The sequence below is a fragment of the Simochromis diagramma genome, unplaced genomic scaffold, assembly GCF_900408965.1.
Source record: "Simochromis diagramma unplaced genomic scaffold, fSimDia1.1 OVJJ01000753.1, whole genome shotgun sequence".
Lineage (NCBI taxonomy): Eukaryota > Metazoa > Chordata > Actinopteri > Cichliformes > Cichlidae > Simochromis > Simochromis diagramma.
In genome coordinates this window covers 24,250,401-24,272,959 of record NW_024387523.1, presented here as the reverse complement: position 1 = coordinate 24,272,959, position 22,559 = coordinate 24,250,401, and the positions used below count along the sequence as shown (strand labels likewise).

General features: G+C 43.3%; 1 protein-coding gene across 1 annotated transcript in view; it reads right to left on the bottom strand.

Annotated features, from left to right (window-relative positions):
- Window positions 1-22,559, bottom strand: part of adcy2b (adenylate cyclase 2b (brain)) — a 77,482-nt gene that overhangs the window by 46,309 nt on the left and 8,614 nt on the right. Inside the window, exons 3-5 of the mRNA XM_040020166.1 lie at window positions 13,068-13,265; window positions 2,841-3,005; window positions 1,859-2,008 (exon numbers count right to left, since the gene is read on the bottom strand). Of these exons, the coding sequence (XP_039876100.1) occupies window positions 1,859-2,008; window positions 2,841-3,005; window positions 13,068-13,265 (513 nt within the window). The remainder of the gene's footprint in view (window positions 1-1,858; window positions 2,009-2,840; window positions 3,006-13,067; window positions 13,266-22,559) is intronic.

The window sequence follows — 22,559 nt, the reverse complement described above, 5'->3', positions numbered from 1 at the left end:
CTAATGTCAGGGCAAAGACGCTAATGTCAAGCAAATGTCACCGCATAATGCCACTTAGACATGACGGACTTACCAACTCCTCATCCCTGACAAAACTAAGAAGTGAAATATTTTGGCAATTAAAACAGAGGCGGTTTGAATTTAATGTGGGCACTCATATTAAGAGACAGATAGCAATAACGAGGCTTAGGACAAGGCAGAGGCCAGCAAGGCCTTGAGCTAATTATAAAAATCAGCATGCCAATAGGATACTTGCCTTTGCCACTTAGCAGTAAACACTAAGTATAGTCAAGGCTAAATAGAAATATTACATCTGTGTGTTTGTAAAGGTAATACATTTCGATTGATTACGGTGGTAGGTAGAGATCACGCAAGACATCAAATCCTGGATTAGAATCCATCTAACCCAGGACCATCTTTAGGGTTTACAGAGATATATTCACTCAAATATCCAATCATTACAACCAAGGTATGCAGAAAAACCATCTCTGCACCAACAACATTTTGAACTTTGCAGCAGATCATTTACAGCAGCAAAAGACACTCTGTGAGCTAAGAACAGGAATCTGAGACCATAATTCGCACTAGCTTGCCTAAATTGGACAATATAAGATTGGAAAACGGTTGCCTGATTTGATGAGTCTCAAGAATTCATCAGAATTTGGTATAAACAGCATGAAAGCATGGATCCATCCTGCTTTGTATCGGCGGTTCAGGCTGGAGATGGTGATGTAATGGTGTGAGAGGATATTTTCTTGGCACAGTTTGGGCCCATTAGTAGTTGAGTATCATTTAAACGGACATAATGGGAGTGACATTTCGGACTATATCACAAATCTCAAACTGTTTTTTGAACAAAACAGTGAGTTAACTGTACTCAAATGGCTTCTGCAGTCACCAGATCTCAGTCCAGTAGAGCACCGGTGGGATGTGGTGGAATTCGAGATTCAGATGATTGATGTGTAGCCGACAAAATCTGCAGCAATTGTGTGATGTTTTCATGTCAACATGGACCAAAATCTCTGAGCACAGTTTCCAGCACCTTGTTGAATCCATGCCATGAAGAATTAAAGCGGGTCTGAAGGAAAAGGGGAGACCAACTCAGTCCTAGCAAGGTGTAACTAATGAAGATTAGTTGGGTACCATTAGTTGATGTCAGTGGGTGAGTGTAACTAATCTCAGGACACCTGAAAGAGATCCCTGAATCAGATATGTGGTCAATGGATTGATATGTTTACTAATGAGTGGATGAATGGAGCAAGAAAAGAAGTCAAAGATAATGACTCTCTACCAAATTAACTGCAATCTATCCAATTAGCGTAGCTATTTTTGAATGTATTTAATACTTTTTTTTAGTGCCAAAATTTGACAGGCTTGTTTTGTAACTTCAAAATGGGAACTTCTCCAACTCTTAACAGCTTGTGGAGTAATTTCTAAGGGAACCGTGGATGGATGGATTCTTGGCAAAAATACATAGGATATGACGCTTGTCATGCACAAAGTTTCAACACAAACTCTGCTTGAGAACCAAAAGCTGTTGTAGTTTCAGATAGTATTTTGTTAGCGATGGAACAAAATGACGGAAAGTGGCTGGAACGTTGGGAAGGAATCAAGCTAGTTAGCAAGTTAGCCCCATAGCTGCTATTTTGGGTAGCTAATGAATTGTCCGAGTTAGCAACAAAACTAAAGCTGACAAACATTAGCCAGCCCCCAGTACACATAATGTTTGAGCCCCATAGTAGAGTGAGCATGACTGTTGGATTTGCAGACAGTCAAACTAGTGGACAGAAGAAGCAAAAGCAGGATAATAACCAAGAAGTAACTTCAAGAACTAAAGTATGGCTCTCAAAGTGTGTACCTGTTGGTGCTTTTCAAACTCCAGCTTGATGGGAGACTTGATGCAGTTGCAGGTGTCCTGATAGGTCTGTTTGAGTGCCAGGTCCATCAGATGCTTGTGATATGCCCCAGCCAAGTTTCCACAGGTGAAGATTATCACATTGGCTAAGATCTGCCACACACAGGCACACAAACATGGAAGAAATAAGCAATTAAGAGCTGACCTATATTGCAAATATGATTGTGCCAGTCATTTTTCCACTATACGACCTTTCCACTTAAGCCTCTGTTATTACCTTGTAAAACCAGGCGAGAACACACACTTTTGCAGTGCTTTCCACCACCGTGTCAACCACAAGCTCTTTACAGTGTGGACCTGCATATGAATAAGTTGTTCTTGGTGCCGTATCCAAGATCATGCTTTGCCTTTGAACACTGGTTTATTGTTAGAGTACTTTTCCACTCTGCATGTGTGAGTGTGTGAGAGCGAAGAAAGCTATTGAAGGCTGTTGTGATTACAGTGTTTTTACTCTGATGGTTGATTGGAGTGTGTGTGTGTTTGTGTGTGCGTGTGTGCCAGCAGCAGCAGAAATGGATCTGATGCCAAATCAATTCTACTTCACTTCATGTTTCTGCACGCTTATTGACGTTTATGGATAATATTTTTCTCTTATCGGTCTGCGGCGAGACTCTCTTTGTTTTACTGTATCAACAGTCCATTCAGTTAGAGCCAGTTTTGAAGGGCTGTTCCCTGAGTGCGGTAAAAGGCCCTTCACATTACTCTGGAGGCCCTGCTGAATGTGCTCGATTGTACAGGATAGGTTCACTGTTTTACAACCCAGACGCTGCACCTCATCATTTTTAATCATGCTTGGAAAAACATTAGAGAACAAGTTTTCATGCTGCAGCTAATATGGAGAAGAAATTACATATGCAGCACAAGCAGGTGGTCATGGAAAATATATCGGCAGATTCCAACAGCGTGGCTGTGTGTTCAGGTTTACCTGCCAGACTAAAGGATCCTCCAGGTCTGTGTCGCGGGTGGTCAGACAGACACTGAGAGTGATAGTGTGTGAGAAGCAGGTGATTCCACTGGCGATAATGGCCCCTCTCATGGAGAAGGGAAGCATGGTGTAGACAACAAACACGATAAAGAGGAAGAAGGAGACCTGGAAACGGGAAAGCAAGAGCAGGTGAATGTGCAAATTTGTCTAAATTAAACCACACGCATTAATACAAACAGCTTTGACAAGAAGTTCCCAAATGTAGAAATATGCTTGCAGCTGAATCCCAGCAGAGATCTCTGCTGTACGTGTTCCCACTTTGTCTGCTGTTTGCCTAAATACAGAACACAGTTGAGTGGGCTGCCAGTGCTTCTTTGCTAAGAGATCCAACGATAAACTGCTGATCCTGTGATAAATCATTAGAGATGAGTGGGCTGCTCACTTAGTTTTCACAAAAATCCTCTGCTAAATTGTCCAGAAAACAAGAATACAACAAATCAGAGCATCACAAGTTATTAAATGACTGCTCAAATATGTCTTTACATGTGGGAATAACATATTGTAACAATTACACGAGGAGTTTGTTACTTGATTTCTGTGATCAGTTGTACCTCTATTTTTGATTTCCATGAGACATTTTTACTCCGATTGCTTATCAGCTCCTGCTGTGGATGTGCGCATGCATGTTTCTGTGTGCTGTGCGTGCGCATCAGCATATTTTTCACTGATACCTCATGCCTTAACCTCCCACTTCGTCTCTGTGCACTTCCCCTGCTCTCACTCCACCTCTTCCTGTTATGGTGGCTGTGGTGGCAACCAGCGTGATGAGGTCACAGCTTCAACTAGGACACCAGATCAACTTTGACCTTCCTGCCTGTCTGTTTATTTCCTGTGCCTATCAGGTTCAGAAAGTCAGACTGCAAACAGGAATTCACTACAGGTGACAGCTCTGAGTGGATGGTTTCTCCTGAAAAGAAACCGATAATTCCTAGACCTCGATTTGTGTCTTACCTTATTATGCATGTAAACTTTAAGCTTTAAATACACTATGGCCTGCATTTCTCAGTTATTTCAGGGTTTATATGGATGCTTGGAAATCCTTTGAGTCCTTGGGTTTTGGATAAAGTGTTTGAAACTGCTAGAAATTTATTAGCTTTTTTAATAAGACTAAATGAAAAGCTTGCTTTTGGGAAAACATTTCTCTTTGAATTGGTTGTGTGGTTAAAGTATGAGCGGTGCTCTCTAATGGATAGTGATGTACGATACCACTGATTTCCTTTCCGATCCAATACCAAGTAATATCCAGGGTGGTATCGACGATACTGATCCGATACCGATACTTTGTACAAAAACTTATTTTATTTATTGTATCTCAAATTATAGCGTCATAATGATTACAGGACATCAGATTACTTGTTCTTATCACTTAATAACGCAGGATTCATCATATAGAAATAAGAAAACTGAAGTTGTGTGCTATTTGAGCAGCTTGCCTGCCTGCATCACTTGCCACAACCATACATGCCAACCCTGCTGATTTTTCCGGGCGAATCCCGAATTTCAGTGCCCCTCCCGGAAATCTCCCGGAGCCACCATTCTCCCGAATTTCTCCCAATTTTCCACCCGGACAACAAAATTGAAAAACCATATCGCAGAATACATAGCGCGGCCAGCCAATTCCAGTTTCCAACAATGGCGGCAGCGTTAGTTTTAATATTACTCTTATTTCTCTTTCTGGGTCGCAAAAAAACCTTTTAACATATTTTCAGGTGAGAATGTAGCTGTGTAAACTTCAAATATCTGAGCTGACCTAGACATCATTTTCAAACCCCCACGGTCTTTCACTACTCGGGTTAAACATGATATATAAGTCACTTTGATAACTTAAAAATGTTATTGTTTGACTTTTTCAGTGTTTTATTTGTTCGTGAGTAAATCGGTTTGGCTGAGATTAAAGTTTAGATTAAATTAAATGTAACTTTATTAATCCCTCAGGAAGGTTCCTCCGGGGTTTTCACACAGCTGAATAAACGTCAAACAGAAAATGATTAAACAGAAGAGTTTATGTCAGCGCCTGGTTATATTTTAGATAGCAAGGAGCAGACGGCAGTTTCACTCCACTGAGGGAGCTCGTGACGTGCTACCCGGCTTTCTTTAGACCGCGAAGGCCGGGTCCTCAGGTGGAAGCAGCCTCTGAATTTGGACACCCCCGCTGTTTCTGAGCCGGCCAATAATAACGGTGACATTTAACGTATTTTACCCGATAAATAAACCCTGTAAAATGTATCTATCGCCCCCCCAACAGCCCTTTTGAATGTCTCCCTAATTCTGAGGTCTCAAGGTTGGCAAGTATGGCCACAACACCTCACTTTTTTGCCACATGTATCGCAAACCACGTCTCAGCTGTTTGTGGAGGTAAAATACGTTCACACATGACTCCAGTTACGCTCAGCCATTGTTGTGAGTGCGCACGCCAGGGGGCTGCAAGACATTTATACAGCCGTATTTCGCACATGACTATGAAAGGCGGAAGAGGAAGTAGTTCCTTTGAAAGTAGACAATCCGAATGTTATAGTTTCTTTCCACTGTGTTCCTGTTAATGATAAACTACAAATTTACCCTAAATTACTAAAATATCGATATTTTAATGTGAGAATCGATTCTAGAACATAAATGATTGGTATCGGAGGAATCGATATTTCAGGATCGATCCGCACATCACTACTAATGGAACAGTGGGTGGGACAGGACAGCATGCCAGGAGGTTGCTGTTTTAAGAAACATTGGCTTTAAAAATATAAATCAGGGTTCAAATGAGGACCAAATCCTCAGTGACGCTTCAGTAACTGATGGAGTCATTTAAATGGTGAGCAACTGTTGGAAATTTTCAAGTAGGCTAAAATTACATGTCTCATTTGTTTAAGCTAGCTAAGCTAATAGCCAATTTTGAAACTGTGCTAGTACGAGGCCTGTCAGTCACTTACAGCACTTTCACTCATATATACCATCATATGCACACTACCTGTACGTGTTTGCTTGGAGTGTGATGGTTTGAAAATGGAAAATGTCCACTTTTTCTGTATACCACTTATGCTAGTTAGCCATGTAGAGCTGTCAGTGGCTAAAGCGCGCTAATCTGGTGAAAGCTACAGCGCTTCAAGATTGTTCAGGTAATTAATGAAACTGGAAAAGCATCAAAATAATAGAGTTTATCTTTTTTATGATCCAGTAATAATGGACTGATCATTATAGTTGAAAAAGTCTTTCTTGAGTCGCCCGGGCTGAAGAAAAATATGGACTTGTTTTAGTAGACCCTGTGTCATAAAAAACAACACACACCCACACAGTATTTCAGAACTGTCAAAACTTGTACAAAATGTATAAATTTTTTTAACTGAATTCACTTAACTGACTTTAAATTTTTATATACAAATTTCAGCTGGCACAATGCATTTCAGAATTTAATGAAGCATAACATACAACCATTTTAGCAGTCAGATTTGAAGAGTTGGTTGAAACAGCATGAAACCTCACATGAAACTGAATTATTAAACATCCATCACAATAAAAACAGCTAAATCCGTTTAGAATTCCTCTTCCAAGCACCTGATGTCCATGGAAATTATTTTCTGAGCCAAGGTGATAAGGCAACTTTTCAGAGGATTAGCAAAACTCTAATTAAATTTTGAATTAATGTTTAGCTACTGAGTAATTTTTTCTTGATTGGAGGTCTAAAATATGTTTAATCGGTACATACCCTCCAATGCTAAATGCTAAAATTGGGTTCAAATTGCTTAAAAAGTCAAAGTAAAATAGATTTCTAGATAAAAACTAAATAGTCCAAAAACAGTAAATGGGCTGGTTCTTATGTCATCTATGTCATAAAAGGAGCTTTTTACAACATATCTCCTCATAACAAGAGGAGTGTCCTTGTTTGGCAACGTCATTCTTAATATCTTTTCAAGGTCTTTTTGTTGGGTGGGTCCGAAACTTCCTGTTTATGAAGTTCTCACTGGAAGTGTAAATTAACTTTGTTCTGCTTTCCTGCAGTGAAGTCAACAATTGATTGAAATTTACAATCATTTCTAATTTAATTTAGTTGCACTTTGAAAACCCTGGCTTTAGAATTTGTCAGAGTTTTTAGCACAGGACATGGCTTTAGTGTGACTATGTATTCTTATGTGTACCACAGATGTCTTGGGCTAAAAAATCCATCTTTAGAGTGACTCAGTTCAACTTTGTGAGAGCTGTAGAAACCCTGCGCTCTGTTCCGCTTGAGAAAAAAACAGATAGTCAAAATCAACGCTGCGGACATAATTTGCAGCAACGGGTTACAGAGATTTCTTCTCTCGCTAGCATGCAGTGTTTTATAAAGCCAAATCACAGCTAGAACATTGGATATAAGTAATTGTTTGGTTGACCTGAATGCAGCGAGCGCACACACACACACTGAGGTGTTTTTGTGTAGGCTTAGACCTTCTGTTACTAAGGGAACCAACAAAGGGAAGGATGCTGACGTCGGAGCAGATGTAGCGTTTTGAAGGCCGTGTATATTTTTGCCATAACCTTCAACTCCTTACCCTGAACTCTCACCTCAGCATCGGGGAGGGGGGTGACTAAAGGGGTATGTGGTTAGTCGGAGTGTGTGACACTGGGTGTGTTCAGGTGGCTGCGTGGAATTGAGAATGGCAGTCCAATTTCAGGTGCGTCACCTGCTTCTGTGTGCCACACAGACAGGCAGGCAGACACCGTCTCCACGGCTTTCTATCCTGAATCCTAATACAGCCTCAAACACTCCGACATGAGTCCTGCAGCCATCATATCACTTCAGCGCCTTCCATGACTTTTTCTCCCTCTGCCCTGCTCTGTGTGCTTCAAGCATAAGCGATGCATGCTTACCCGCCTCCTAATGCAAACACAGACAGATGCATGAATACTCCCATTTAAAAAGGTTTTGCTCTCCCCTCCTAAGAAGCAACACCCTGTTTTTTTTGTTTGTTTGTTTGTTTTGGGCAGGTACGTACTAACACGCACAGGTAAAAGTGACTATATCTTGATTATTTGGCACCAGGTGTGACAGCTATGTTCCATCTGCCTTCTGGAAAGAGCCGTGGCCTTCAGAGAAATTAAATAAAGAGCAGACTAACAGGCTACTGCGGCTAGATAGTGGCACACGTGGCTAAAGATATATTTCTGTGTGCGCCTGTGTGTGTGCGTGCGTGCGTCTGTGTTTACAACAAAAGCAGGTGAGCCAGCTCAGAATGGGGTGGTTGAGAGTGGTGGAGGGTGGGAGTGGGAGAGAGGGGGTCCAAAGTGAATGGCTGAAGAGAGAAGCAGCTTCTCCCGGCCTCTGTCTTTGTGGCCTTTCTTTCTCTTTCTGTCAGACCCTTACTGTTATTAGCTCCGTGTGCTCCATCAGACATGCTGTTCTCTCAGTAATCACAATCAATCCAGCCCACCGAGAGCAGGCAGCAGCTCCAACTGTTCTCCTCTCACAGGATTTCTGCTCCCCTGCATCTTTCTTTCTTTCTTTCTTTCTTTGTTTCTTTGTTTCTTTCTTTCTTTCTTTACCCTGTTTGTTATTACCTTTTTTCCTTTTCTCACTCCTTTCCTGCCTTCCTTTTCTCATTTTTTCTTTTCGCTATCCTCCTTTCTTTCCTTGTTTTCCTTTCTTGTTGCTTTCTTTCCTAATGCTTTTATTTCCCACCTTTTTCCTTCTTTTCCATTTTCCTTCATTGATTAAGTGTTTCTTTCCTTACCTAATTCTTTCCTGCTTCCTTCTGTCTTCTTTCCTTTTTCTTCTTTTTTCTCCTTTCTTTTCTTACATATTTCTTTCCCTTTCTTCTGTCCTTCTTTTGTTAACTTATTTATTTCTGTCTTTCTGTTTTTCATTCTTTCATTCTATCTAGATAGATAGATAGATAGATAGATAGATAGATAGATAGATAGATAGATAGATAGATAGATAGATAGAGGAAGAGTCATGGGAGCAAAATAGCATAATTAATAATGCAGAATGATTATGCTCTCACAGGTGGCCGATGTTAAAAATATCCCCAACCCCACCGTGGAATCGAAGAAGTAAAACGAAGGTAAGCCGGAGAAAGAGAGGTGGGGAGTGGGTCGTGGGTGGAGGTTAAAAGGATAAAAGGAAGCAGGTGGAGAAACCAAGGAGAGAAAAATGGGATTTGATGAATAGATGGAGACAGGGTGCTAGCATGAGAAAATAGGAGTCCTGAAATGGAGAAAGAAGGAGCCTGGCGCTGAAAACTAATGTGTCTGTCTGCTGATCTGCTCACCTCCAGCTCTCATCAGGGCTCATTAACACGTCAAATTAATTCTGCACTCACACACAGCCTCAAACACACACAGTCACACACACACAGCCGTGTATGCATTCAAAAAATACACATTTAAACTAAATGACAGGTGTGTGTGCGGAAGCAAATTCTTTGTCACATGAAATCCTGAGAAGACTCTTGAATGCACGGCTACGTGTCGAAAGGCCAAATTATCAGGTTCGGGTAATCGTAAGCCATTTTCACGCACGTACTGCAGCGCTGAACGTTTCTACGTGTAACAGCGGGAGACGCATGCAAATCTCTGACACAGTTGGCTTGGCATTAAATGGCCTTTAACCTGCCAGCTCCCTACTACAAAGTCTGTGTGATGTCCTGTGGCACTGATTTGCATCAGTGTGGAATCAGTGGAGATAAGTCTGCTGCAGCGAGTGGTCATCCTGCGTCCTGTCTCCTGCACGCTATCTTAAGGCAGCAGGCTCACTTAAACCAGAGTATCTGGGCTAGAAAGAATGTGTGACCAAACAGCTTAAGTCACATATTTATTAATTGTTTGTTTTTGTACTCCCTCTTCACCCACGACTGCAGACCTGCTGATGGTTCCAACACCATCATTAAGTTTGCAGATGACACCACGGTGATTGGCCTCATCAGTGACAACGATGAGGCCGCCTACAGGGAGGAGGTGGATCGTCTGGCTGAGTGGTGCGACAGAAACAACCTGCTGCTTAACACCGAGAAGACCAAGGAGCTCATCGTGGACTACAGGAGGAATGCTGACCCACATCCACCCATCCACATTAAGGGGACGGCTGTGGAGCGTGTGAGCAGCTTCAAGTTCCTGGGAGTCCACATCTCCGAGGATCTCACCTGGACGACCAACTGCTCCAAGCTGGTCAAGAAGGCTCACCAGCGCCTCTTCTTCTTGAGGACTCTGAGGAAGAACCACCTGTCCTCAGACATCCTGGTGAACTTCTATCGCTGCACCATCGAGAGCATCCTGACCAACTGTATAACAGTCTGGTACGGGAACTGCTCTGCCTCGGACCGGAAGGTGTTGCAGAGGGTCGTGAAAACTGCCCAGCGCATCGCCGGAGCACCACTTCCTGCCATAAAAGACATCTACAGGAAGCGGTGTCTGAAAAGGGCTGGGAAAATCATCAAAGACCCCAGTCACCCATCGCATGGACTCTTCACCCTCCTGCCCTCTGGGAGGCGCTACAGGAGCCTCCGGACTAAGACCACCAGGTACCGGAACAGCTTCTTCCCCACAGCTGTCAGACTCCTGAACTCTGCCTCCTGACATCTGACCCACGTTAACACATGGACTGAACATACACACACCCACAATGGACAACTGTACCCTCAAACACACAATAATAACATGGACTGAACCACCACTCACAACCACTAGCACTTTATATAGCCTCTGTAGAAACTATCTACACCCTCACTTATCTTAACTGCACTACTGTATAGCTCTGTGTAAATAATCATTCTGTACATTCGATAATCTTTAATCCTACAACTGTTTACAACTTGCATAGTTCCCATTTCTGTATAGCTGTATATCTCAGATTCTGTAAAGTTATTTATTTCATATTCTGTATAGTTTTTCATATTTATATCCTGTTCATATCCTGTACATAGCTTGTACTCACTACAGCCTGTACATACTTATAGTTATAGAATATTCACAACATACTTCATACCGTGTACATTATAACATACCATAATAGACCCATTTCTGTAATATACTCACATATCTATATTATTGCTAATATATATTGTAATATATCTATATCACTAAAGCACTTCTGGATGGATGCAAACTGCATTTCGTTGCCCTGTACCTGTGCATGTGCAATGACAATAAAGTTGAATTCTATTCTATTCTATTCTATTCTATTGTAGACTGTAGATAAAAGTCTTGTCAATCACAAGCACGCCCTGTATTATCCTCCTTTTTCACTCCCATGGAAATCGTATATTAAACAATAAACATCGTGATGCATTCATTATGCTCTGAAACTAGAAGATGACTCATGAAGAGAGAGTGTTTACTGAGAGTATGGATCATGGGAGCCATAAAGCTGTGTTTTTGTTTTTCGCAGACTTTGATGCCCCCTTAGTCGCCCCCTGCTGGCTATCTGAAAAAAATGTAGCTTTAAGGCTCATTTACATTGGCTTCACCCCAATAATTCTTCACCCTCAATAACATTGAAGCTATCCAATCTTTAAGTGATGACATATGAACCTGGCTTCCGGGTCCAAACTACTCTGTGTTTATTAAGGCTGTTGTGTTTTTAACTTGTTTTAATGCTTTGTTTCTTCTATTCAATCTGAACAAGCCCTTAAAAAAAGTCAGTGAACATTGTCGGCCTCTCTCAGTTTTTATTACCACTATTCATTTTAAAGCTCAGTTTTTAAACCCTTACGATGTGACGGGAGCCCAGCTCATGCAGCAGTATATTAACGACTAACCTCGTATTGTGGATGGATTATCTCAGTTGTTCTCCTGACTAAAGTTGAGTCCGTTTACAGCATCGTGCCATGCGATTACATTTATCCCTAACCTCTCGGGAGCAATCATGTTAACTTTAATTGAGTGGAAAAAAGTTAGCGTTCATCCTCCATCTTTATTGTGTTTATGTTATGCTAACATAGCTCTGTAGCTAGCCACCACGTAGCACATCATTATATACCAGCTAGTCCAACTTCAGTAACCCTACAAACATCTCTTCTGTTTAGGTTTTTGTTTTCATTTATGTTGGAAGTGATAGCAGAGCTGTACGTTTTAATTTTTTCAGAAATCTCTCAGGCAGAGCATAATAAATTATGTTTGGGTGGAAACTAGCTAGCTAACTCCCCGCTAACGTCTAACTCCATTAAATTTAATAAATTGTAATAATCATGGATGCCTGGATGTTAAACTTAATTGTTACACCTGGTAGAGCAGGCAACTGATGATTTTATTAAAGATTAAAGAATTTAGACAGTTTTTAACTTTCAGTGATGCCGTAGTGTTCCTTTGAATTTGGGGCCAGAAGTGAAGTTTGGACCCAAAACGGCTTAAAGACCGGATAAAAATAATAATAAATTGAAATATATACGATCAACTTTACACTGAATCAACTGATTAATCATTAAGGAAAACGTGCTTGGTGTAAACTAATCAATAAAGTACATTTCATTTACATTTTATCAGATTCCATTAAATTTAAAGTTTTTCATGGTACTTATGTGACTAATCTACATGAAAAATCTACATGTAATTAAATGAGCTAAAGTGTGAATTTTGGGCTTAAACCCTCTTTAAGTGCACAAGCTATGTCCATCTTTTATATCCAGTTAGTTTACTTCACAGGAAGGTAGCATCTGATTAAGTCTTTCAGAGTCTGCAGAAAAGCTTTGCTGCTTCCATTTCATATTGAAGTTTTAATCTGAAGTGTGTGAATCCTTCAGCTTTATAAAAGTATGAAAACGTATCTGCCGAATATGACTTCAAGCTGATGCATTTTCTTTGCAGGGCTCAAACACCTGGCTGTGTTATTATCTTTCCTTTCATGATTTTTACCAGTATAATGATTGTTCCACCATTGTTGTGACTGTCAACCAGTGCTGGGTGTAATGCATTACAAAACAACACTTAACTGTAATCACATTACATTTTTCAGAAATGCAGTAATGTAATGCATTACTGTACTAACTTCAGTAGTCAAGTTACAATTTCAGGCATTATCATCATCACAAATCACAAAATACAGTCCCAATACAAAATAAAGTTGAGCATGATAGGGTCCCCTTCAAGTCACTTTTACAAGATTCTCAATTCCAAATTGGACAGCTGTAAACATTTAAAAGCCATCTGCTGAACTCTTGTTGATCAACCCGAACACTCACACAGAAAATAAAGAAAACGATCTACCTGGTCCCAGGGGCTGAGTCTCCCTCCAGAGAACATGAAGAGGTAACCCATGGTGACCAGACAGGCCCATATTAGCAGTGAGAACAGGCGAAGCATCCGCTTGAAGACGGATTCGATGCAGACGAGGATGAAGATGGACAGGAAGAGGAAGAGCGCAGTGGGCACTGTGATCAAGAACGTCAAGTGGTCCTCTGTATTCTGGAGAGAGACAGAGATGGTTGGAGGTGAGGTGAGTTTGGTGAAATTGAACACATTCATGCTTTGGCCCTGGGTTAACCAATCACGAGTGGACACCTCTAATTGGCTCTCCCGTGGCATCAGAATGCGACCACTTCTGTCAGTATCTCACCTAACCCCGTTCTCAATGCAGATAAAATGCCAGAGATTTACATGTGCAAAGAGTGGTTCTTTCTCTCTACACCAAACCACATAATGGAACGGCCGAAATTAAACACAGAGAGATAAGGCAGGGTAGGAAACAAAAGTAAGATTAAGGAGGCAAACTCTTGTTTGTACTGTGACTCATCTGATATCATCTCCCCACCTGATTCTTAATATAGGATTATATCTGCACATCGGAAAATGATGCTAAGGAGATACCACTTCCGTTAAAGAGAAGGGGACCTGATGACCAGATGTCGGTGTGTTTGCTTCTTCTATAGGTCAAAACCATGTGCTCTGACTAATGTGTAAGCACAATTATGGACGGATTTTGATTTAAGAAAATGTTACTGAATCTAATTTTCAGCTTCTTCCTAATCCCTGATGCTCACCCCATAATACGTACAATGTCTTCTTCACCTCTCTTTAAAACTGTCCGTTGCTTTGGATGGTCGACCACAGGTATTTAAACTCATCTGTCTTCGCTATCTCTGCTCTTTGCATTTTCACTTTTCCATCAGCCTCCCTCTCATTCACACTTTCAACTGAGCTTCATTCCTCTTCTCGCCAATGCGTACCTCCACCTCTCCACGCTCTCTTCCACCTGGTCCCTATCTCGGTACAGAGATCATCTGCAAACATTGTCCTACCTAACCTCAGAAAACAAAAATGGGCTCAGGGTTGATCTGTCTCACATGGGAGGTCCCTGCTGTGGGAACGCACAAAAAAATATGAGCCACCCAAAAACATACTTGAAAACGGCCAGTACTGAAAAAGGAATAATTCACCTTCGAGGCCGAAACCATTTTGCACCCGTTCTAAATTGGGGCATCCTCTCAATTCATGTCCCTTAACCAGAGCACAGCCTGAAGCCAAAGAAGCACCTACCAGAGACACACAGATGAGTTCTGATATTGTTTTAGACACTCATGTCTAAAAGCTTCAACCTTAACTCCAAATTGACAAAATGTTTGCTCATTTTTTTGTTTGCTAGTGAGGATGTTAGGTCCTCAAAGGGATGGCGGTACTACACAGCGTGCACGCACAAACAGACGAGCAGACGGCACAGATCGGCAGGCAGACAGTCTGAGCCCAGGGAATGTGCTACAGCATCACTTCCACACTCACACTATCAAAGTCAGCATTTAGAAGCTGTCACCACACAGACAGAACACTCTCTCGTCCTCATTTGGCATATATGCAGGTCAAGACGTTAAAGGCAACTAAAACTGTCCATCCCGTCAAGTCGTAATTTCTTTTGTTTCTCTCCCATACAGTGGTTCAGCTTTTTTCTCTCATATAGCTTTGTGCAATTACCTGCCTTATTAATATATTGATTCTTCTATGTAGAAACTTGTGAAATCAAGTGCAAATGAGCTCATATAACTGCCAGATATATACAACTGGTTCAAGAAAAATGGCTTCATATCAGACTCATTAAAGCTTATGCAGCTTTTGCTTATTCTTTATGCAATCTTTACCTTTCTGGTCAAATGTTCTCAGCATGGAGACTCAAAAAAACCCGAATGCAGTTATGGGATTCAAGGTAGATTCATAATCGTCTTATTTATCATTTTTATAATTGTTAACATGAGCAGACTAGAACAAATCCAACAAAAACGAGTCTGCAGGGTTCACCAAACCTACTTGCTGCTTATATTGAGGCTTCTACATACGAGTTCAGGGGAAAAAAGTGCACTTTTTTTTTGCAACAATATTCATTATTTGGAGAATGATACGTGATGAACATGATGATGAACTCATGATGTTCATTTTCCTGCTCCATATTTTTTTCCCTTGCACTCTAGAAGGGCCAGCCTGGTGGTCAGCTCTGTCTTCTCACAGCATGAACATCCTGGGTTTGAATCCTGCAGCAAGATAGTGATGCCATGGTCCCAGCACTTTGACCCACTTATACAGAAAATCAAGATACTTCCTGCTTGTTTTTTTCATGTTATATTCTCAGACTTTCTTACCTTTAATCTCCTGTCTCATTCTCAGTGATTAGTTTCACTTGTACCTTGTTTCCTTCAATCATTTCTTGTGTTTCTAATTAGCCTTTAGTGTATTTAAAGCTGCAACTTGCCTTAGTACCTTGTCACGTCTTACTCTTTGTCTCCCAGAGTGTTTACCTGTTTGGACCTCTATGGACTTTTGTTTGTTTGTTTGTTTGTTTGTTTTTACTTTGCCTCAAAGGTCTGCTTTTGGGCCCACATTTCCCTCAAACATGACAGAATGATGGACCCAGCCGACGTTGATGTACTTTCTGGGGAGCTTAAAGACAAGTTTGTGTGGTGCTGTAAGATTTCCACCTGGATTCTTGGATCCACAAACATTAAAACCCTGTGGGTGGGAGCTTCTGCCACGAAAAGAAGAATCAACAAACATCCACAATTCCTTCAGTCTCCCACAAGTTCGGACAGTTTTCCCAATAACTGCAAAGCGGAAAGATGACTGCAGTTGCTCAGATGTAAGTAGTATCTTAGTCTCCTTAACTCCTTAAATCCATCTGCTTCATCCGATTTCCAGTCACTTGTTCCTGCTACCTACCTGGCCAACAACCACAACTAGAGGATGACAAACTAGCCTCCCTTGACCCTCCAGCTGCTACATCCACAACCCAGTCATCCAGCTCCACATAGTAACTGGCTGCACCATCCACTGCCAACCTGCCAGAGCCCACTTCCTGCATTTTATCATCTTTTAAGAAGTCCTCAGTGACACAGCAGTGGTCCAGCTCCGAACTTTACTGCAATGGATATGGATAGATGGATGAAAGAAAATGGCCTCTAGAGGACTAGACTTGAACTACAGTAACTTTGCATGATATAAAGTTCCTTTAAAGTCACCCTCCTTTTATATCATTATGTTTCTGGTTAGTGGGGGGTGGCAGAGTGGGAGGTCAACAGACGAATTGGTGCTGTATAAGTAAAGCTCTCGATTTACCGGTCGATCATCCCTACCCTCACCTATGGTAACAAGCTTTGGGTGAAGAAAGAACGAGATCACGGATACAAGTGGTAGAAATTATATTTGTCTGAAGGGTGGCTGGCATCTCCTATAGAGATAGGATAGGGTGAGGAGTTCGGCCATCCAGGAGGGGCTCAGAGTAGAGCCTCTACTCCTCCACATCGAAAGGAGCCAGTTGAGGTGGTTTGGGCATCTGACAAGGATGCCTGCTGGGGACCTCCTGGGTGAGGTTTTCCAGGCATGTCCCACCAGAACAAGGCCCCAGGGCAGACCCAGAACACGCTGGAGGAATTATATCTCAGGTGGCCAGGGAATGCTTTGGTTTTCCCCTGGACACGCTGGAGGAAGTGGCCGGGGAGATGGAGGTCTGTGCTTCTCTGCTTAGGCTGCAGCCTCCGTGATCTGGAAATTGATGGATGGATGTTTCTGATTGGCTGTCTCTCACAAACAGAAGGCTTAAATTGAATTGCTAATAGTTGGATGAGATGACCAGATTTAGGTTTCCCCCTCTCTTTGACATCATACAGAGCCTGTGCTTTTGGCTCATAGAGATTACTTGCACATACACTTAATTCATTATTTGACTAAGTGTATGGCCCACTTTAATACCAATTCCACAGTCATGCTAATTAAAGACTGATGACAGCCAAGAGACAGTTGTTAGATTGTTGTCCCTTTTCCCTGCTGGATGTATCACGGATTCCTAGCTGTAAAAAATCACTGGCTAATTTGGCTTGGACCTACAGAAGAGGTATGACTAATTAAGTTAATATTTCGCTAAAAATTTCACTTGCCACTTATGATCTGATTAGCTGCTGAGCCTCTGCACCAAGAAATAATGACAGTAGTGTTTTCAGCAGGTCTGATTGTGCTGAGTGAACGTCCACAAAAAAAGGAGTGCATAGCCTCCTAGAGCTCATTCTACTAATCCGCCTGTGCACTCTGCAACTAATGTGCAAATAAAGCACTCCGTAACATCTTTTCAGAATTTATACACTCTGAGGGGAAAACAGGCAACAAAATAACCATCATTCACCCAAAGAGCAGGATGTGAAACACCTCACAGGCTCCATCCTAAAGCCGGTGCCCACATAAACCATTTAAACTTATTCTAGTCGAGTCATGATTACACTGACAGGTCCGGCATGATAATTGAGCGAGACTCTCTGTGATAACTTGTCAGCCATTTTACAGTAAAAGGCACGCCGGTGTGGGCAAAGAAACGCATTGGATCCTCTCCGCGTCCAATTCAATTTCTGTGAGAGAAGGAAAAAACAAGATGTCACAGCCTCAACCTTCAGTAACGGGATGTTTTGACAGTTTATTGACTCGAGCTGCTTGTTAAAATACAGCAGAAGCTATTCGGTCAGAACAAATCCAAGATAGCAGCATTAATGTGGCAACATGGTGCAGCAGCGGTAGCATGAGTCAGGGTCTGGTGAAGGGATCCCATGGGATCCGGCTGCAATAACTCTCTGAAGAATATATCCTAAAGAAAGCGGAGAGTAAAAAGGCTTTATTTTGGAAAGACATTCTCTGTAATAAACTCTCTTTTCGCAAAGATGATATATTCACTCAATCAATACAGGGCTCGCAATATCGCTAGCCACCGTCCCGGTCTATCTCCTGCCCTCCTGTCGGGCTATTGTAGGAAGGAAAAATATATGTCATGCTTTTGCATTCTTTCAGAAATGTAGCTGGGTATTGTCATTGGGTGAGCCACTGTCAATATGTGACATATGAAATCGTGTTTGAATTTGCGCTTGTTTGTGCTTCACTTTGCAATCGCCGCGAACTTGTATAGAGAGCGACAGTACTGATCTTGTAGTGATGATAATTGTTGCACCAATTCCTCTGACATCGTCTTATTAATCGTTAGCTTACTATGCAAACATGACAAGTAAATCTCCGCAGCTTAAACATGTGAGAGTTGGATCGCCGCAGAGAATCGCTGAGCTTATGTGAGTGTGTGTGTAAAGCAGCAGATATATATTTTATTCTGCTGAGCCAAATAAACTGTCAGGATGAATATGACACACAACAGAAGCTTACCACAAAACGGAGAGTTATGACACATCATGACTTAAAGCAAAAAGAAAGTGCAACTTATTGGTTCATGGACAAGAATTGTCTGTGGCTGCAATTGATGAGCTAAATACCAGGCTGCACATAAGTGGTCCAAGGTGCGTATCGCTGTAAAAATAAAAAACACCCAAGGGTTAGGGTTAAATTTAAAAACTGTACTTTGAGGTTAAAAATATATATGTATAATTTTAATAATGACAATAAAAAGACATGACATTTTTTTTGTATCGAAAAAATCGAACCGTGACACCAAAGTATCGAACCGACAGAACCGTGAATTTTGTGTATCGTTGCACCCCTAATAATTAAATATATAGTACATATAACAATAACATACATACAAAAAACCCCAGCACGCCCCTGCGGGCGGTTTATATCCTTCAAGCTCGGGTCCTCTACAAGAGCCTGGGAGCTGGAGGGTCCTGCGGCAGTATCTTAGCTGTTCCCAGGACTGCGCTCTTCTGGACAGAGATCTCCGATGTTATCCCGGGATGCTGCTGGAGCAACTCGCCTAGCTTGGGAGTCACCGCACCTAGTGCTCCGATTACCACGGGGACCACCGTTACCTTCACCTCCACATCCCTCCGAGCTCTTCTCTGAGCCCTTGGTATTCTCTCCAGCTTCTCGTGTTCCTTCTCCTGATATTGTGGCATTCGAACGCTACAACGACAGCGTCACTACGGCCGTCTTCTTCTGTTTGTCTACCACCACTATGTCCGTTGGTTAGCCACCACCATTTTGCCGTCTGTATTGGAAGTCCCCACAGGACTTACGCTAGCGGTCATTCTCCACCACCTGGGGGCATCTCCCATTTGACCTCGGGACTTCCAGGTTATACTCGGCACAGATGTTCCTGTACATATGCCGGCCACTTGGTTTGGGCGTTCCATGTATGCCTTGCCTGCTAGCATCTTGCACCCTGCTGTTATGTGCTGGATTGTCTCTGGGGCATCTTTACAACAGCCTGCACCTGGGGTCTTGCCTGGTGTGATAGACCACAGCCTCTATGGATCTTGTACTCAGAGCTTGTTTCTTGTGCTGCCATGATTAGTGCCTCTGTGCTGTCTTTCAGTCCAGCTTTGTCCAGCCACTGGTAGGATTTCTGGATATCAGCCACCCCCTCTATCTGCCGGTGGTACATACCGTGCAGGGGCCTGTCCTTCCATGATGGTTCCTCGTCTCCCTCCTCTTTCTTGGGTTTCTGCTGCCTGAGGTATTCACTGAGCACTCGGTCAGTTGGGGCCATCTTCCCAATGTATTCTTGGATGTTCGTTGTCTCATCCTGGACTGTGGTGCTGACACTCACCAGTCCCCGGCCCCCTTCCTTCCGCTTAGCGTACAGCCTCAGGGTGCTGGACTTGGGGTGAAACCCTCCATGCATGGTAAGGAGCTTTCTTGTCTTTATGTCAGTGGCTTCTATCTCCTCCTTTGGCCAGCCTATTACCCCAGCAGGGGTACCTGATCACGGGCAGGGCGTACGTGTTGATGGCCCGGATCTTGTTCTTACCATTCAGCTGACTCCTCAGGACTTGCCTGACCCTCTGCAGGTACTTGGTGGTTGCAGCCTTTCTAGCGGCCTCTTCATGGTTCCCATTTGCCTGCGGGATCCCCAGGTACGTGTAACTGTCCTCTATGTCTGCAATGTTGGCCTTCTGGTAGTTCAATCCCCTCAGTTCTGACTACCTTTCCCTCTCTTTGTTACCATCCGACTACACTTCTCCAGTCCGAACGACATTCCAATGTCATTGCTGTATAGCCTGGTAGTGTGGATCAGTGAATCGATGTCTCGTTCACTCTTGGCATACAGCTTGATGTCATCCATGTACAGGAGGTGGCTGACAACTGCTCCGTTCCGTAGTCGGTATCCGTAGCCAGTCTTGTTAATGATCTCACTGAGGGGGTTCAGGCCTATGCAGAACAGCAGTGGGGACAGAGCATCTCCTTGGTAGATCCCGCACTTGATGGTGACTTGTGCTATGGGCTTGGAGTTGGCCTCTAGTGTTGTACGCCACATCCCCATTGAGTTCCTGATGAAGGCTCTTAGGGTCCCATTGATCTTGTAACAATTCTAGGCATTCCAGTATCCAGCTTGTGGGGCATTGAGTCATAGGCCTTCTTGTAATCAATCCAGGCAGTGCACAGGTTGGTCAGTCTGGTCTTGCAGTCTCGGCTGACTGTTCTGTCTACCAGTAGCTGGTGTTTTGCACCTCTGGTATTCTTGCCAATTCCTTTCTGTGTCCCACTCATGTATTGACCCATGTGCCTGTTCATCTTAGCCGATATGATGCCTGACAGGAGCTTCCATGTAGTACTGAGGCAGGTTATTGGTCGGTAGTTGGAGGGGACCGGTCCCTTCTTGGGGTCCTTGGGGATCAGGACCGTCCGACCTTCGGTTAGCCATTCCGGGCGTCTCTCGTTAACTAGCAGCTGGTTCATTTGTGCTGCCAGACGCTCGTGGAGTGCAGTCAGCTTCTTTAGCCAGTAGGCGTGAACCATGTCGGGCCCTGTGCTGTCCAACTCTTCATACTGGAGACCCTTTTCTTGGATATCTGCCACTGTGATGGTTACTGGACCCTGTTCGGGAGGTCGCTGTGGTCTGCCCTCAGATCCACTAGCCACTGAGCATTGCCGTTATGGGTTGCGTCCTTCTCCCATATGCTCTTCCAGTATTGCTCCGTCTCCAGCCTTGGTGGTGCTGTTCTCTTATTATTATTATTCCCTTGCCACTGAGAGTACACCTTTGCTGGTTCTGTGGAGAACAGCTGGTTTATTCTCCTGCCTTCGATCTCTCTGGTGTACCTCCTCAAGCGGCTGGCCAAGGCTGTGAGTCTTTGCTTGGCAGTTTCCAAGGCCTCAGGTATGGACAGCTTGCTGTATTTCTTATGCACCTTCTTTGTCGCACCTTTCTGCAACTCCGTTAGTTGGCTAACCTCCCTCCGTGCTACTTTGATCTTGCCCTCTAGCCTCCTTCTCCATGGAGGGTACTGCCCCTTGTGGCTGTTCAAACTTGTAGCCAAGCATCTCACTGATCACTGCTGCCGTAGTGTAGATCAGCTTGTTAGTGTCGGTAATCGTGGTTGTAGGTATTGGTCCGTAGTGCTGCATTAACATCATCTAGCAGCCCTTCTGAGGGTACTTCACGTAATCTTGGTAACCGGCTACGGGGGATCCAGGTTTCAAGCTTGGCCATGATCCTATTTTTCAGGTCAGTTCCTCTCGCACTCAACGATCCTTCTCCTAGTAGCCCACTTTTCGTCAGGGTGCCCTGGTTCCTCAACACCTGACGCGGACCTTGTTGATCCGGGCGACGTCCGAGCCGGCATGCCTTCATATTTATCTGTCTCGCTCATGTCTGCGGTAGGCTTGCTTAGCATAGGGGGTCTAGCCTTAGGACCCTTACTGGATACAGACGCCCCAGGCAGGAATCGAACTTGCGATCCTCTGCTCCAAAGGCGTGTAGTCTAACCACTACGCTATCCAGCTGCTCTAACCACTACGCTATCCAGCTGCTATGTGTATATATATATATATATACATATATACACATATATATATATATATACATATATACACACATACATACATACATACATATATATAATGAACTTCAGATTTGGAAAATAATTCTTTCATCACAAACCCCCTCATTCTATTACTCATATGTCAGATGTCACTGTTAAATATCAATTTATGCTGCTTTTTGAAAGCAGCCCTTTGTTCCTGATCAGTTTCGCACTCCCGTGGTTCGTCGTTCCGTTCCCCCCTGTGGCGCTGTCTGTGTTTACGCTGTGCGGCTGTGATAGAGCACACACCACTCCTCAGCCAACAAGTGATTCTCCTCTGTGCAGCATTAATGATAGGGTAGATTTATTTTTTTGGGGGTGGGGGGGGGGGGGGGGGGGGGGGGGGGGGGGGGGGGGGGGGGGGGGGGGGGGGGGGGGGGGGGGGGGGGGGGGGGGGGGGGGGGGGGGGGGGGTAGGGGGGGGTGGGGGGGGGGGTGGGTCTTGGAGATCCAAACCATGCGGGCTAACAACAAAAGTGAACAAACATCTCTGG